This window comes from Eubalaena glacialis, chromosome 12 (genome assembly GCF_028564815.1).
Source record: "Eubalaena glacialis isolate mEubGla1 chromosome 12, mEubGla1.1.hap2.+ XY, whole genome shotgun sequence".
Classification (NCBI taxonomy): domain Eukaryota; kingdom Metazoa; phylum Chordata; class Mammalia; order Artiodactyla; family Balaenidae; genus Eubalaena; species Eubalaena glacialis.
This window is the reverse complement of record NC_083727.1, coordinates 53,625,605-53,638,694: the sequence shown is the minus strand read 5'-3', so window position 1 is coordinate 53,638,694 and position 13,090 is coordinate 53,625,605. Positions and strand designations below refer to the sequence as shown.

At 40.1% G+C, this 13,090-nt stretch overlaps 1 protein-coding gene across 4 annotated transcripts in view; it reads right to left on the bottom strand.

The window, feature by feature from the left end:
* ATG5 (autophagy related 5) overlaps positions 1 to 10,784 on the bottom strand; it is a 116,620-nt gene extending 105,836 nt beyond the window's left edge. For 2 of the 4 annotated variants that reach the window (XM_061206855.1, XM_061206859.1), the window contains exons 1-2: positions 10,506 to 10,784; positions 4,790 to 4,954 (exon numbers count right to left, since the gene is read on the bottom strand). In XM_061206855.1, the coding sequence (XP_061062838.1) occupies positions 4,790 to 4,897 (108 nt within the window). In that variant the 5' untranslated portion in view covers positions 4,898 to 4,954; positions 10,506 to 10,784. Of the gene's footprint in view, positions 1 to 4,789; positions 4,955 to 10,500 lie in introns of those variants that run through there. The other 2 variants (XM_061206856.1, XM_061206858.1) reach the window with 2 other exon arrangements.
* Positions 10,785 to 13,090: the final 2,306 nt, after the last annotated feature.

Below are 13,090 nucleotides of genomic sequence, written 5' to 3'. Positions count from 1 at the left end.
CACATGAGGAATTATAAGAAGTTGAATATGACAGGACTGTAGAGGTTCAGGACAGAATAGTACTGAAGAAGCAAGGGACCAGATCATGAAGAACCCTGTAAACTATATTAAGGATCCTAAAGACAATGAAAAGCCACTAAAGGTTTCTAGCTGGCAGGTGACAATGTCAGATACGTGTTTTGAAAAGATGACTCCAACTGCAGACTGGAAAATGGAAAGAGGGCAAGACTGAAACCAGGGAAATTAGTTAATATTATACAATACACTAGTTTTTTGTTGTTGTTGTTGTTTTATACATTTATTTATTTATTTGGCTGCGTTGGGTCTTCGTTGCTACGCACAGGGGCGAGAGGGGGCTACTCTTTGTTGCGGTGCGCGAGTTTCTCATTGCAGTGGCTTCCCTCATTGTGGAGCACGGGCTCTAGGCAAGCGGGCTTCAGTAGTTGTGGCATGCGGGCTCAGTAGTTGTGGCTCGCGGGCTCCAGGGCGCAGGCTCAGTAGTTGTGGCCCACGGGCTTAGTTGCTCTGCAGCATGTGCGATCTTCGCAGACCAGGGCTCGAACCCGTGTCCCCTGCATTGGTAGGTGGATTCTTAACCACTGCGCCACCAGGGAAGTCCCAATACACTAGTTTTTAAATGGTGGCCTGAACTAGGCTGTATCAGTGGGTATGAAAGGAATCAGAAAAGTGTGAAATATCTGAGATGTAAAATCAGATGAACTAAGTTATGAATGAATGTCAGGGATATGGGAGAAGGAAGTATCAAAGGATGAGTCCCATGTTAATTACTGTAAGAGTAATTAATTAGCTGGATGATAAAACAGGAAAGGAAGATGGCAGATAATCAGGTTTTCCAGAGTAAAGAGATGAGTCCAGTTTCAAACACTGTTTGAGTTCCTTCAAGACATCTAAGTGAGGCTCTCCAGCAGAAAGACATATAGGTCTGGAGCTCAGGAGAAAAATCCTGGGGAGCTGTCAAGATAAAAATGCTCAACAAAGACATAAAAATGGAGTGAAAGCTCTAGGGGGGAAAAAACAGTAAAGTGGAAAAAGAAAAAAAAAGGCAAAGCCCCAACGAATGCCAACACTGAGCAACAAGCAAAAGAGGTCCCCTGGCAAAGGGGACCACTGAAGCAAAACCAGGAATGAGGCACTGCAGAGCAATGGAGAAAACAGCCAATGACATCAAATAGTGCTGAGAGATCAAGCAAATGAAACTTCAAAAACATACTCTAGGTCTGGTAAAAAAAAAAAAAAAAGTCATTAGTGACAGTGACAAGAACAGTTCTGTCGGAGTAGGGTGAAATATGATTACAGTGAAGTAAGTGGTGGGAGATGGGAAGGAAACAATGAGTACAGACAATCTTTTTAATAAGTCTGGCTGTGAAGGAAAAGCAAGTAGTTGAAAGGAGGATGGGGTCAACAGAGGGTTGTTTTAGGATAGAAAGGATTTGAGACAATATAAATGCTGCAAAGAAGAAGTCAGTAGATAGAAAAGTTTGAAAGTAAAGTAAATACAGAAGCAGGAGATGGGATCCAGAACACAGATGGAAGGCTGGGCCTTGTCTAGGAAGAAAGGACACCTCTTCCATTAAAACAGGAGAGAGGAGAAGTAAAAATATGTTGAGTGCAGATATGTTTTACAGACTTGGTGGCAGAAAGTTAAGGAAGGTCCTATTGTATGGTTTCTATTTCCTTTGTGAAGTAGAAAGTGAGGTCACCTGTCAAGAAAGATGAGGTCAGGACTCAGAGAAATAGTCCTAGCGGAGAAGAACAGAGACAGCTAACTAAGGAAACATAAAAAGAATGCTGGGAAATGTTTAGGGTCCACTCAAATCGATGACCATGTATCTGTATGATTTCCTCTGGTAACAAGTCACAAAATATGAATGCAATTTAGTATGTATGTTTCATACTGGATAATCTAAATGAAAAGCAACAGTTCAAATGAATATAACAGAAACAACAAAAACTGAAAAGTTGCCTATTTTCTAACAAATTTCCTTCCTAATACTCCCTGTAAAATAAGATATAATTCTCAATGATATACATACAGGATGATGGCTGAAAGATTTATACGGCGCCAACAAATAGACAGGAATATGTCTAACATTAACATGCTTTTCCAATGGAAACAGGAAATTCCATAAGACTCTTTGAATAATAATTTATAAATTTGGTATGAGTGGATATTTTTAAATCTAGTTTCTAAGAAATAAGCTATAAACATTAATAAAAATAAACTACATTCCCTTTCACCCATCCTTCCTGCACCTCCACGTGAACACGAATGGACTCTTCAATCCTTGGTGACAACCTGTTATGTTATCTCATCTGAGCTTTGAGAATGTCTGGGAAAGAGGTCTACTGGCTCTCAGGCTATGGTATTTTCATCTCATTTCATCCGGAATCTTTAAAACGTTATCATAACGTTTGATAACGTTGCGTTATCAAAGCAATTAAAAAATACATTCAAGTTTAATTTACAACCAAGAGACAGGTGAACTAAAATCATATTGGCACTAAAATGCTCACCTATAATAATTCTAAGGGTAACCACTGCTAGTGGTTTTGTATATTGTCTTTCTTATACTTAAGTACGTATGTGTTTATTAAGTATGTATGTATTTAAAGAACAAAATCTGGATTATGCTGCATGGTTTTAAAATCCAGTTCTTTGTTTAATATTTATTATATGCCTATCACCCAATATTCTGCAAAAACATAATCACAATGACTATGTAAGAGTTTCTTTTGGGTGAAGAATTAGGAAGAATTCAAGAAAAAAATCAATTACTATTAGACAAAACAGTCCTCTTCCTCCAACAGTTATCCCCCATTACTCTTTGCCATTTTTAATTCGATTACAAACAGACAGAAAACAACTTACCCTCTAGTTCTCACAACGGTCTTTTCATATTTAAACAGATTCATATATAAGGAAGGAAAAATACTATATTCTTTACTTGGATTTTTTTTTTAACTGCAGAAAGTGTGTCAAACATCATATTCTGATTTAAAAGTAAACAGTCTTAAATTATATATTTCTTAGTTTTTGCCACTTTGACCAACTGAACACATATACTCTTTTGTTTAGATACTATTAGAAAGCTACCCAAAGTTAAAAGTTTTCATTAAAATAGCAAAAGCTAGTTTGGAAACAAACATAAATGATATCCTAACCCATGCTACAGGGGGAGAAGAGGAAAAATACATCTAACAAATGAAATGTCTCTAAAAATAAGCTATGATCACACTTCATTTTTAACTGTGGAAGTTTTTCTAAAGGCAGAAAATTGTTGAGGTTTCCAAAGTTAAAATGACTCAAATTTATAAATATAATCAGCTACAACTACCTAAATACTAGTACAAAAGACTGCCCAATTTCTCTGAAATTATCATTCAATAAGAAAACCCAGAGAATTTAAAACAAACCCCTAACATGGGTGTGGAGAGGCTTTCATGCACTGAGTATCTACCATTTGCATGACCTATGCCAGATTCGAGAATGTGCAGAGAAAAATGCAAGTTCCTCTACCCAAAAATTTAGTGAATGGGCCCCTGAAGGAGCTTCTTCCAGCAGTCTGACTTCCCACAGCTGGAGAAGGCTGTGGAATAGTGCTGCTTCTCCAACAGAGAGGAAGAAAGCCAAGTGCAAGCTTTACTGAAGTGAAACAAGAAGACTTCCCTGGTGGCGCAGTGGTTAAGATCCGCCTGCCAATGCAGGTGACTCGGGTTCGAGCCCTGGTCCAGGAAGATCCCACATGCCGCGGAGCAACTAAGCCCGTGTGCCACAACTACTGAGCCTGAGCTCTAGAGCTTGCGGGCCACAACTATTGAAGCCCTCGTGCCTAGAGCCCGTGCTCCGCAACAAGAGAAGCCACTGCAATGAGAAGCCAGTGCGCCACAATGAAGAGTAGCCCCCGCTCGCTGCAACTAGAGAAAGCCTGCATGCAGCAACGAAGACCCAATGCAGCCCCAAAAATTAATTAATTAACTTTTTTAAAAAGCGAAACAAGAAATAATCCAGAACCACAAATACATTTCCACTTCTCCAGATCCTCCTGAGTAAACAATATTATGTGTACCTGAGATGAAAAAAAAAAAACTAAAATAACAATTGAGAATGTCTGCCTACTAGGGACTATTCAGTAAAAAGGCAAGATACTATTATCTCTGACTGACAGATGCTTAAGTTTGGATCATATATGCAATTAGAAAAGAAAAAAAAGCAGACTAAAATCAGAAGATAATTGATACTTTTTTTTTTTTAGAACAGATAATACACTAACTCAAACATACAAGCCTATATACAGCGATTTATGTTATTAAACAATATATTTCATATAATCTATATTAACTCATGAACATATGAAGTCACACACACATTCATATGTTCACTCAGCTTGCAAAAAGAATTTAAATAGTTGCTTTGAACCACCTACATACAAAAGAATCAAGTCTGAACCTAGCATTTTCAAAATAGCTTCCTGTTAAAAAACCACACATAACTTATGATTCATTATCATATACTATATATGCATAAGAAAAAGAAAGTCAAGAAGGTCCCACATCAACATGTCAACAGTGTTTTTTTCCTCTGAGTAGTAGGATTAGAGGTAATTCTTATTTCCTTCTTTTTATAGATCTGTCTCCTAATTTTTTTCCACAATAAGCACATATTAATTGTATATAAAATGTTGAAAATCAGCCTCCAGGTTCTTAGAGCTTTTTTTTACAAAAACGGACAAAGTTATGGTATCCCATTTGCCACCATCAACATACTTACATAATATGGTTCTGCCTCCCGTTCAGTTATCTCATCCTGATAGAGGGTGAAGCAAGTTGGAATTCGTCCAAACCACACATCTCGAAGCACATCTTTGTCATCTGTCATTCTTCCAGTGGTTAAAGCAGTACATATAGGCTAAATTCTTTTCCAGCCAAAGCCAAACTGAAAATAAAACGAAGAGTATTAGATCCTTGCAGGTATAAATGAACCTGCTCCAAAACAAAGGAAGATTATAGGAAAAAAAGAATGCATAAAGACTATTCACTTCAAAAAACTCCGTGATGGGTATTCTTTAGAATGAATGCAAAAATCAGTACAACAAATTCTAAATGTGGAGCTATTATTTATTTAAAGAGATCACGGAAGTAACCATTTCAAAATTACATATACAACTAATGAACCACAGCCAAAGTGAAACTATACTTGCATCATTCTCTCAAGCCCCAAAAGAGTCTACCGCTTATCTAAAGTGAACTCTTCACCTATAACTTCTCTGTGTCTCAGTTTTCTCACCTGTAAAATGGGAATAACAGCACTGACCACATAAAATAGATATGAAAATTAAATTAATACATGTAGAACACTTAGAACAATGCCTATAACACAGTACTATAAAGTGTATTTATCATAATTTATAGAACCAACCAGAGCATGTCTCAAAAAATGTTCAAAAGTCAAAGACTTTAAGAACTTAGAATAATCAAAAGCATTATTTAGTGTAAACTGGAATTATGAGAGTAAAGGAAAATAACTAAAATTTATACATTGAACATTGCTAATAACATTCAATAGAGAGTCAATAAATATTTGATCATTTGATATGCCCAGCTCTGTGGCAGGTGCTGAGGGCATACAAGATGATGATGATGATGGTGGTGATAACTTTTTTAAAACCTCAGGCATTGCCCAGAAGGTATTATTTACAAATCTGCTAAACATACCATGCACCTTCATGTCCTTGGCATGGCTTTGCTCATGCCAGTGGTTCCTTACCCTAAAGTAGCCTTCCCCACCTCGCCTTCCAACTTACACATCATTCAGGACTCTGCTCAAAATAGCCTTTCTTCTATGCATGAATCAGGCAGAACCTCTGTTACCTCACTGTGCCTTTACTTTTCCTCTACTACAGCAGGATTTCCAATCTCATAATTTTTCCATCATACCATACTTATTGCCAAACATCCCTTCCAATTCCAAAATGTCCATGGTTATAACTAAATGTTACTTTGTGAGAGCTTTCATAATGCAGGAGGGGAAGAAGTTAAATATTAACAGAACCTATAGTGTTCAGGGAAGAATCTTAAAAGATATTGAACTTGAAAAATGGGTAGAATATGGACAGACAAAAAGAAGACAAATATTCCAAGCAAGACAAAATAGCATCAGCAAAGGCAGGAAGTGGCAGGAGCAGTATGTGTACCAACTTTTTAAGAAACTTTGTGTTGGGAGGAGTAGTAGATAATGAAAGAGCTGACCTGTGACATGTTTTACTATCATACTTGATCCTAGGTAAGTCACTTTACTTCACTAAGTCTAAATTTCCTTACCTGTAAAAGTCACCAGGTTGTTCTAGAAAAAAAAAAATCTATAAAGTATTTGACATGGTAATGAACACAGCATGTGTTGAGAAATAAAAGCAATTATTATTCTTTTTTTTTTTAATTAATTAATTTATTTATTTATTTTTGGCTGTGTTGGGTCTTCGTTTCTGTGCGAGGGCTTTCTCTAGTTGCGGCAAGCGGGGGCCACTCTTCATCACGGTGCGCGGGCCTCTCACTATCGTGGCCTCTCTTGTTGCGGAGCACAGGCTCCAGATGCACAGGCTCAGTAGTTGTGGCACACGGGCTTAGTTGCTCCGCGGCATGTGGGATCTTCCCAGACCAGGGCTCGAACCCGTGTCCCCTGCATTGGCAGGCAGATTCTCAACCACCGCGCCACCAGGGAAGCCCAATTATTATTCTTTTAATGTCAAATTTGTAAATATAAAATGTAACTGGATCATGAAGTACACCAAACAGAAAATTGTGGGTTTTCAATTTCATCCAACAAGCCTAGAAAGGTTTTATAATGGTGAAATAAAAACAATTATCTGGTAGCAGTGCACAAAAGGGGATCCAGAGCCAGAGAGAGGCTAGCCGGGAAGCAATTTCAGCAACTAAGGCATATAATGAGTGCCTGACCTAGACTGGTAGCAGTTGATCGATGAGAGACAGGAGGGCTTTCCAAGGAAGAATGAATAGAAGTTGGTAAAAAGACCAGCTGAGGGACAAAGAACAAGGACAGAGAAGATTTAAATGCTTACAGCAGGCTATACAGTAAGGTAGTTAAGGGGTTTTGAAATCAGACTGACATAGGTTTCAACCCTGACTTCCACATATAAGCTGTATGTCCTTGGACAACAAACCTGACATCTCTAAACCTCATATCTATAAACTGAAGATAATTCTAATTTCACAGGGTTGTTGGGTATTTAGCACCTAGTAACCAACCACTGGAAAAATGGTAAATGTATTTAATACATGGTTTCCCTGTGCTTCCATGGCCCCTCTGCTTGAATACCCTTTGCCCCTTCTCTTGGCCAACTCTTAATCCTCCTTTAAGAGTCAGCTTAACATTAACTCCTTGGGAAGCTTTCCACTAAGCAAACTATAATCTAATTACTTCTGTTATTATATATTTATTGTTATATGGTATAACAATGCATTGCAGCTGTGTATCTTATCTCTTGCCCCTCCCCACACTGAACTGTCAGCTCCTTGACAGCAGAAACTGAGTCATATATACCTTTGTATCCAGGATGTTAGCATAATCAGCACATAATAGGCTCTGGAATTTTTGTTAAACAACTGGAAAATATATAAATAAATAAAATGTGTAAATCCAAAAGTTATACTAGCTACTTAAGAAACTTTTCCACCTAAACTCTTACCTAAATCTGTACAATCACACTTCATATTCAGCGAATTTCACTATTTTAGAAAAATATTTTTCCCTCTCATACATATACTACGATATCAACACCATGCATCCAACTTGAAGGCAATGTTTTGGAAGAATAGAAATCCCAACCCATGATGCAGTCTACTAGAAGTAAGCTTCCTGAGGGCAGGGACTACTTCTTGACTGCTGTATTCTCTGCATCTAATTCATGGCCTGGAAAAGAGGCAGGTGCCCAACCAACAACACTTAGCAAATAGCACAGTGAGTATGATAAAAATATTGGGTTGGCCAAAAAGTTCGTTTGGGTTTTTCCATAACCTGTTACAGAAACCTGAATGAACTTTTAGGCCAACCCAATATAATGCACAAGTAACAGTCCCTTTTACACTACAAACCAAGAAAGGCTAACCTATTACCTGAAGCTGTTTTGCTGACAAAATCCCCAACTACTCAGAAATTACTTAAAATATCAAATAACTACTAGTAGTAAATTTGTAAACATCTAAAAATATATATGCTGGCTGGTCTCCCTTTAAATTCATGAACACTGACCTCAAAAGTGGGCTCTGAGTATTGCCCAGTATTCTCATACTTCCCTAGTCCATTTATTCTTCCACTGTCCTAAATCAACTCCCCCTCCTCAAATTTTCACATCTCCTTCCTCACTCTCTCTCAGCTAATGACCTGGCTTTCTATTTCCTTCTATCTGGTTACTGAGGATCACTAGTTCTGAACAGGGGTTTTAAGGAACAGCCCCACCTCCACCCTGGGGGATAGGTCATAACTCGCTCCTATCTCCAAATGCTGAAGTGCCCCACGGTCCTTGAACCCTGCCTCTGGAGATCTCTCAGGGCTTTAAATATCACTTACACATTAACAATTCCCACATTTACATCTTCAGCCTAGACTTCTCTTCTAAACTCCAGTTTCATATATACTACTGTATACTGACATTTCATTTGAAAATTCAGCAAGTGCAAAACTGAAAATGATTGCAGATCTTCCTCCCTCCTCTCCCTATTACTCTGCGGTCTTCCCCAAATCACTGAGTGGTAACTCCATTCTTTAGCAGCTCAGGCCATAAATCTGGGAGTCATCCATGACCCCTCTTCACACTTGATGGCTCTAGCTTAGATATAAATCTAGAATCTGGCCATTTCTCACCACCTCCACCCTTACCACACTGATCCAAGTCACCTTGACCTTTAACCCAGATAAATGCAAATGGCCTACCAACAGAAGTCTCAACGTTTCTGCCCTTGCTGCAGAGAGACAACAAAGTAATCAAAAAAATCTTTTAAAACACAAGTCAGATCAGTTCACTCCTTTACTCAAAACCCCACCATCTCATTCAAAGTAAAAACTAAAGTCTTACGAGGTGTTAGCAGGCCCTATATGACCTGACCCCACTCTGACCTGCTTATCTGCTTCTCTCCGCAACTTGCTCCCCCAGTTCCAGCCAAACTCGCTGATGTGCTCCTGCCTCAGGGACTTTGTGGTTGCTCTGATGGCCCTCTCCACTACATCCACGGGCACCCTTCTTTAACACTATTAGGTCTCTGCTCAAATGTCATCTTTTCTAAGGCCACCACTATAATTTCCCATGCATGCTACCAGCACTCCCCATTCCCCTTCATTACTTTATTTTTTCTCCATAGCACTTTTCACTACCTGACACATATTTTAATTAATTTTTAAATTAATGTCTCCCCCCTCAACCCTCAAAGTGAACTTCATTATGGCAGGGATTATTATTGTCTTCCTCACTGTTTATTGTTTTGTTTACTTTTTGTTCAGTGCCTGGCACATAACTAGCACTTAGTATCTGTTAAATTAATAAACTGAACCTACACTTGAAGCTTGTACATTATTCTAAAAACTCTTATCCATATAGTACCATTCTGTTCACTTTTCCCCAGTTTTAATCAGCATACCTTTGAGGATCAAAGCACCTACTTAAATCCAATATAAAATTCTAAAATTTCCCTCCACTGCTACCCTCAGCCCAACATCTTTACTTTCAAATTCAAAATTCAACCAACAACTCCCTTTATGGAAATCACAAAATAAGTCCGTTCAGATCCAAGTACACACAGTCCCAAAGACTGAAATTTATCAAGTAAACTCTGGAAGGCCTTGGAAATTCAGTGCTGTTTGATAGCCTCTGGGTTCTGATTCTTGCTGAAAACATGCTGTGCCTCCCCATCCCTCAGAAAAATCTAGAACCAATCCACTTTCCCTAGGTTCCCCAAGTTCAGGTGTGACTTGAAAGTAATCCAAACTATAAAGTATGTGAAAGTGCTCTGCCAAGGGAAAATGGCTTTGTTGGCACTAAATATTATCATTAAAATGAGACAATGAATGCGTCTGAGAAGATAAATTGGGGGGAAACCCCACCGATTTCGGATAGAATCGAACTGCCTGTAAAATAACTATGATCTAAATAACTAACTATTCCACGAAAAATGCAGGTCCCGAACTAAACTCTAGAGGCTGCGACGAGACCCAAGCTTCCCACCTTAGTAAGGAACGGACGTATTCCCCGAGAGACCGCGCAGGCTACACCCTCCAGCCGGCACTAGGGCTCCGAGGTCGGCTCTTAGCCAACGCCACCTCCCTCCGAGGAACCACCTTCACCCGCCACCACCACCCGGGGGAGCGCTCCTCTCGCCGCACACGCCCCTCCTTCTTACCACACCTACCTAGCACTTCCCCAACCCTCTTCCTCCGGGCATTTCCTCACACTGGGGTGACAGACACACACATACCCTACCACAAGCTCAGGCTTCTCCTCCGCCTTCCTGCACCGGTGAGGACGCTCGGGTCTGGGGCTCTGGCTGGGCGGCGGCGGAGAGCGTCAGACACACTGTCCCGCAGAGATGCACCAGACTGGAGTCCCGCTGGCCCGCGCAGCCGCAGAAGGCACCTGCGCGGAGGTCAGAGTCGAACCCAGCTGCACTTCCGCCCTCCCGTATCCAGCGAAGACAGCCCACAGCGCCGCGGAGCTCTGGAAGCCCACCGCAAGTACAGTCACCCTCGCGCCCGGAGATGACGTCACGGGGCCCCACGTGGCCCGCACTCCGCCCTCCCAGTTCGGCCCAACCCCGTGAGCAGGCTGGAGCCGCGCTTGAGCATGCGCGGATAGAGCAGAGAGCGTGAATGTTCGGTCAAACCCCTGGCAAGTTCCCGGCTTCTTCCCTCTTCCGAGAGTCCTGTGCTTTTGGCATAGTCATTGTTGTTTAGGGAGGTTAATATAACAGTTCCGTGAGAGCAGAGAGTTTTGCAAATACTGAGTCACTGCCTCACTAGAGCTTCATCGCAGCATCCCTGTCCTGGCTTCACACAGTAAAATTAATAAAACGTTGTTTTTCAAAGTGTTTTCATATCTATTTTCTCATTTGATCTCCTCCACTTTGTCAGAGCCACAGCACGGATTAAGAGCCGCATTTAACAAAAGACTAAAATACTTTAATACTGAAGCCCAGCCATCCCTCCAATTGTACGTAACTATGTCTTCCTGTTGGTGAAAATGACAAGCAATTAGTCAACTTACTCCTAAAAAGTGTTTGCATTAGGTCTATCCAGAAGTCTTAGCAGGCATTTAACGTTTTCCTCTTCATTACACATGGCTTTCAACATAATGCTATGCATGCCAAGTGAATACTACTGTGCTGAGACTCATGATAGGTTCCTGATAAGTGGGAAGACTAGGAAAATCCTAGTATTAGCCACAGGATTCTTTTTAAAGGAAGAATCTTCTAGGAATTCCCTGGCTGTCCAGTGGTTAGGACTCCACGCTTTCACTGCCTGAGGGCGTGGGTTCAATCCCTGGTCGGGGAACTAAGATCCCACAGGCCGTGCAGCGCAGCCAAAAAAAAAAAAAAAAAAAACCTTCTTGGAGGTTGTCTAGCCCAATGATTTTCCAGTGGTGAATCACAACTCATTGGTGGGTCATCAAATCAAGTTAGTGGGTCATGACTAGCAGTTTTTAAGTAAAAAAAAAAAATAGAAAATATTGGCATGCTTCACACATATTAAAGGTAAATATTGTTTCCTGAAGTTTTTACTTTAGTATGTACGTGGTTTACACTGTGTAGCAATGTGAAATACATTTCTTGATATGGGTAGCAGTCAAAAAACATTGAAAGCCACGGTCCAGTCCACTCCACTTACTTAATGCAGAAATCCTCTCTATAGCATCCCCAACAGACAGCCATTAGCCTCTGTAAAAAAGCTCTTGGGATAAAGTTGCCCCCACTTCCCAATGGTAGGCAAAACTAAATGGAATTTACTCTGAAATGTATCGAAAAAATTAGATGGATGGACGAATGGCTAGAGGGATGGATAGATGGATAAATATGTGATAATGCAAGTACAGTAAAATGTTAACGGTAGAATCTAGGTGGTGAACATATGGGTGTTCACTGTAAAATTCTTTCAACTTTGCTGTTATGCTTGAAACTTTTCCTAATAAAATGTTCGGGGAGGGGGCAGAGAAACTATTTTTGGAGAACCCTAATGGGTAGAAAGTGATTATATTGAGCTAAAATCCAGCTTCTTGTAACCTTAAGAATTGACCCTGTTTATTTCCTTCCTCCCCTCGTCCCTCCTCTACCCCACCCCCAACCTACAATAGAAATAGCTAACCCTTGTAATAGACAGCACTTCAGCTATGAAAAGATATGCCTCATAACCCACTCAGCATAAACACTGTCAGTTCTTTCAGCCATTCTTCACATGACATATCTCTCCTCTGGATATGGTCCAGTTGTTGTACTCTTTCCCATCTCATTATTATGCTCCTTGAGCAAAAATTTGGAAATAAGAGGAATTCTATATTTGTTCTCCGTCATTTCCATTTGTTAACATTATGTCGTCTCTCTCAATCAGTTACCAAGAGTGACAGATATCCACTCTGTCCTTTAAGATGTTTCTTAAACTCTAAAAAAAGAAAAAAAATGGTAACAGGTTTCAAAAATTTGGATTTCTGACTTATCCTGGAATCTGACAACCCTGGGACCACATTCCCACATGGCAACCGAGTGCTGGAGTGGAGCTGCAGCTGCCCCCTTTTAGGCTGGGAATGCCCTCTCCAGTTTCTCACTGTCCCCACACTATCACTTATTTAGACTTTAGATTACCTACCTGGATGCTAAATGCTTTGGAGCGTAACACTCCTCTATAGCTCTTCGTGTTTCTAAGGCACTGCCTACCTCAGTTCTTTGCACGTAAATATTCATTTTGAACAAAAGACCAAAACAACCAGGCCAGAATGCATTATACTGAATAACATACATTTGATTGTGATTGTGATCATATTTATAGTTCTAAGTTTTTACCTTTAGGCAATTCTAAGGA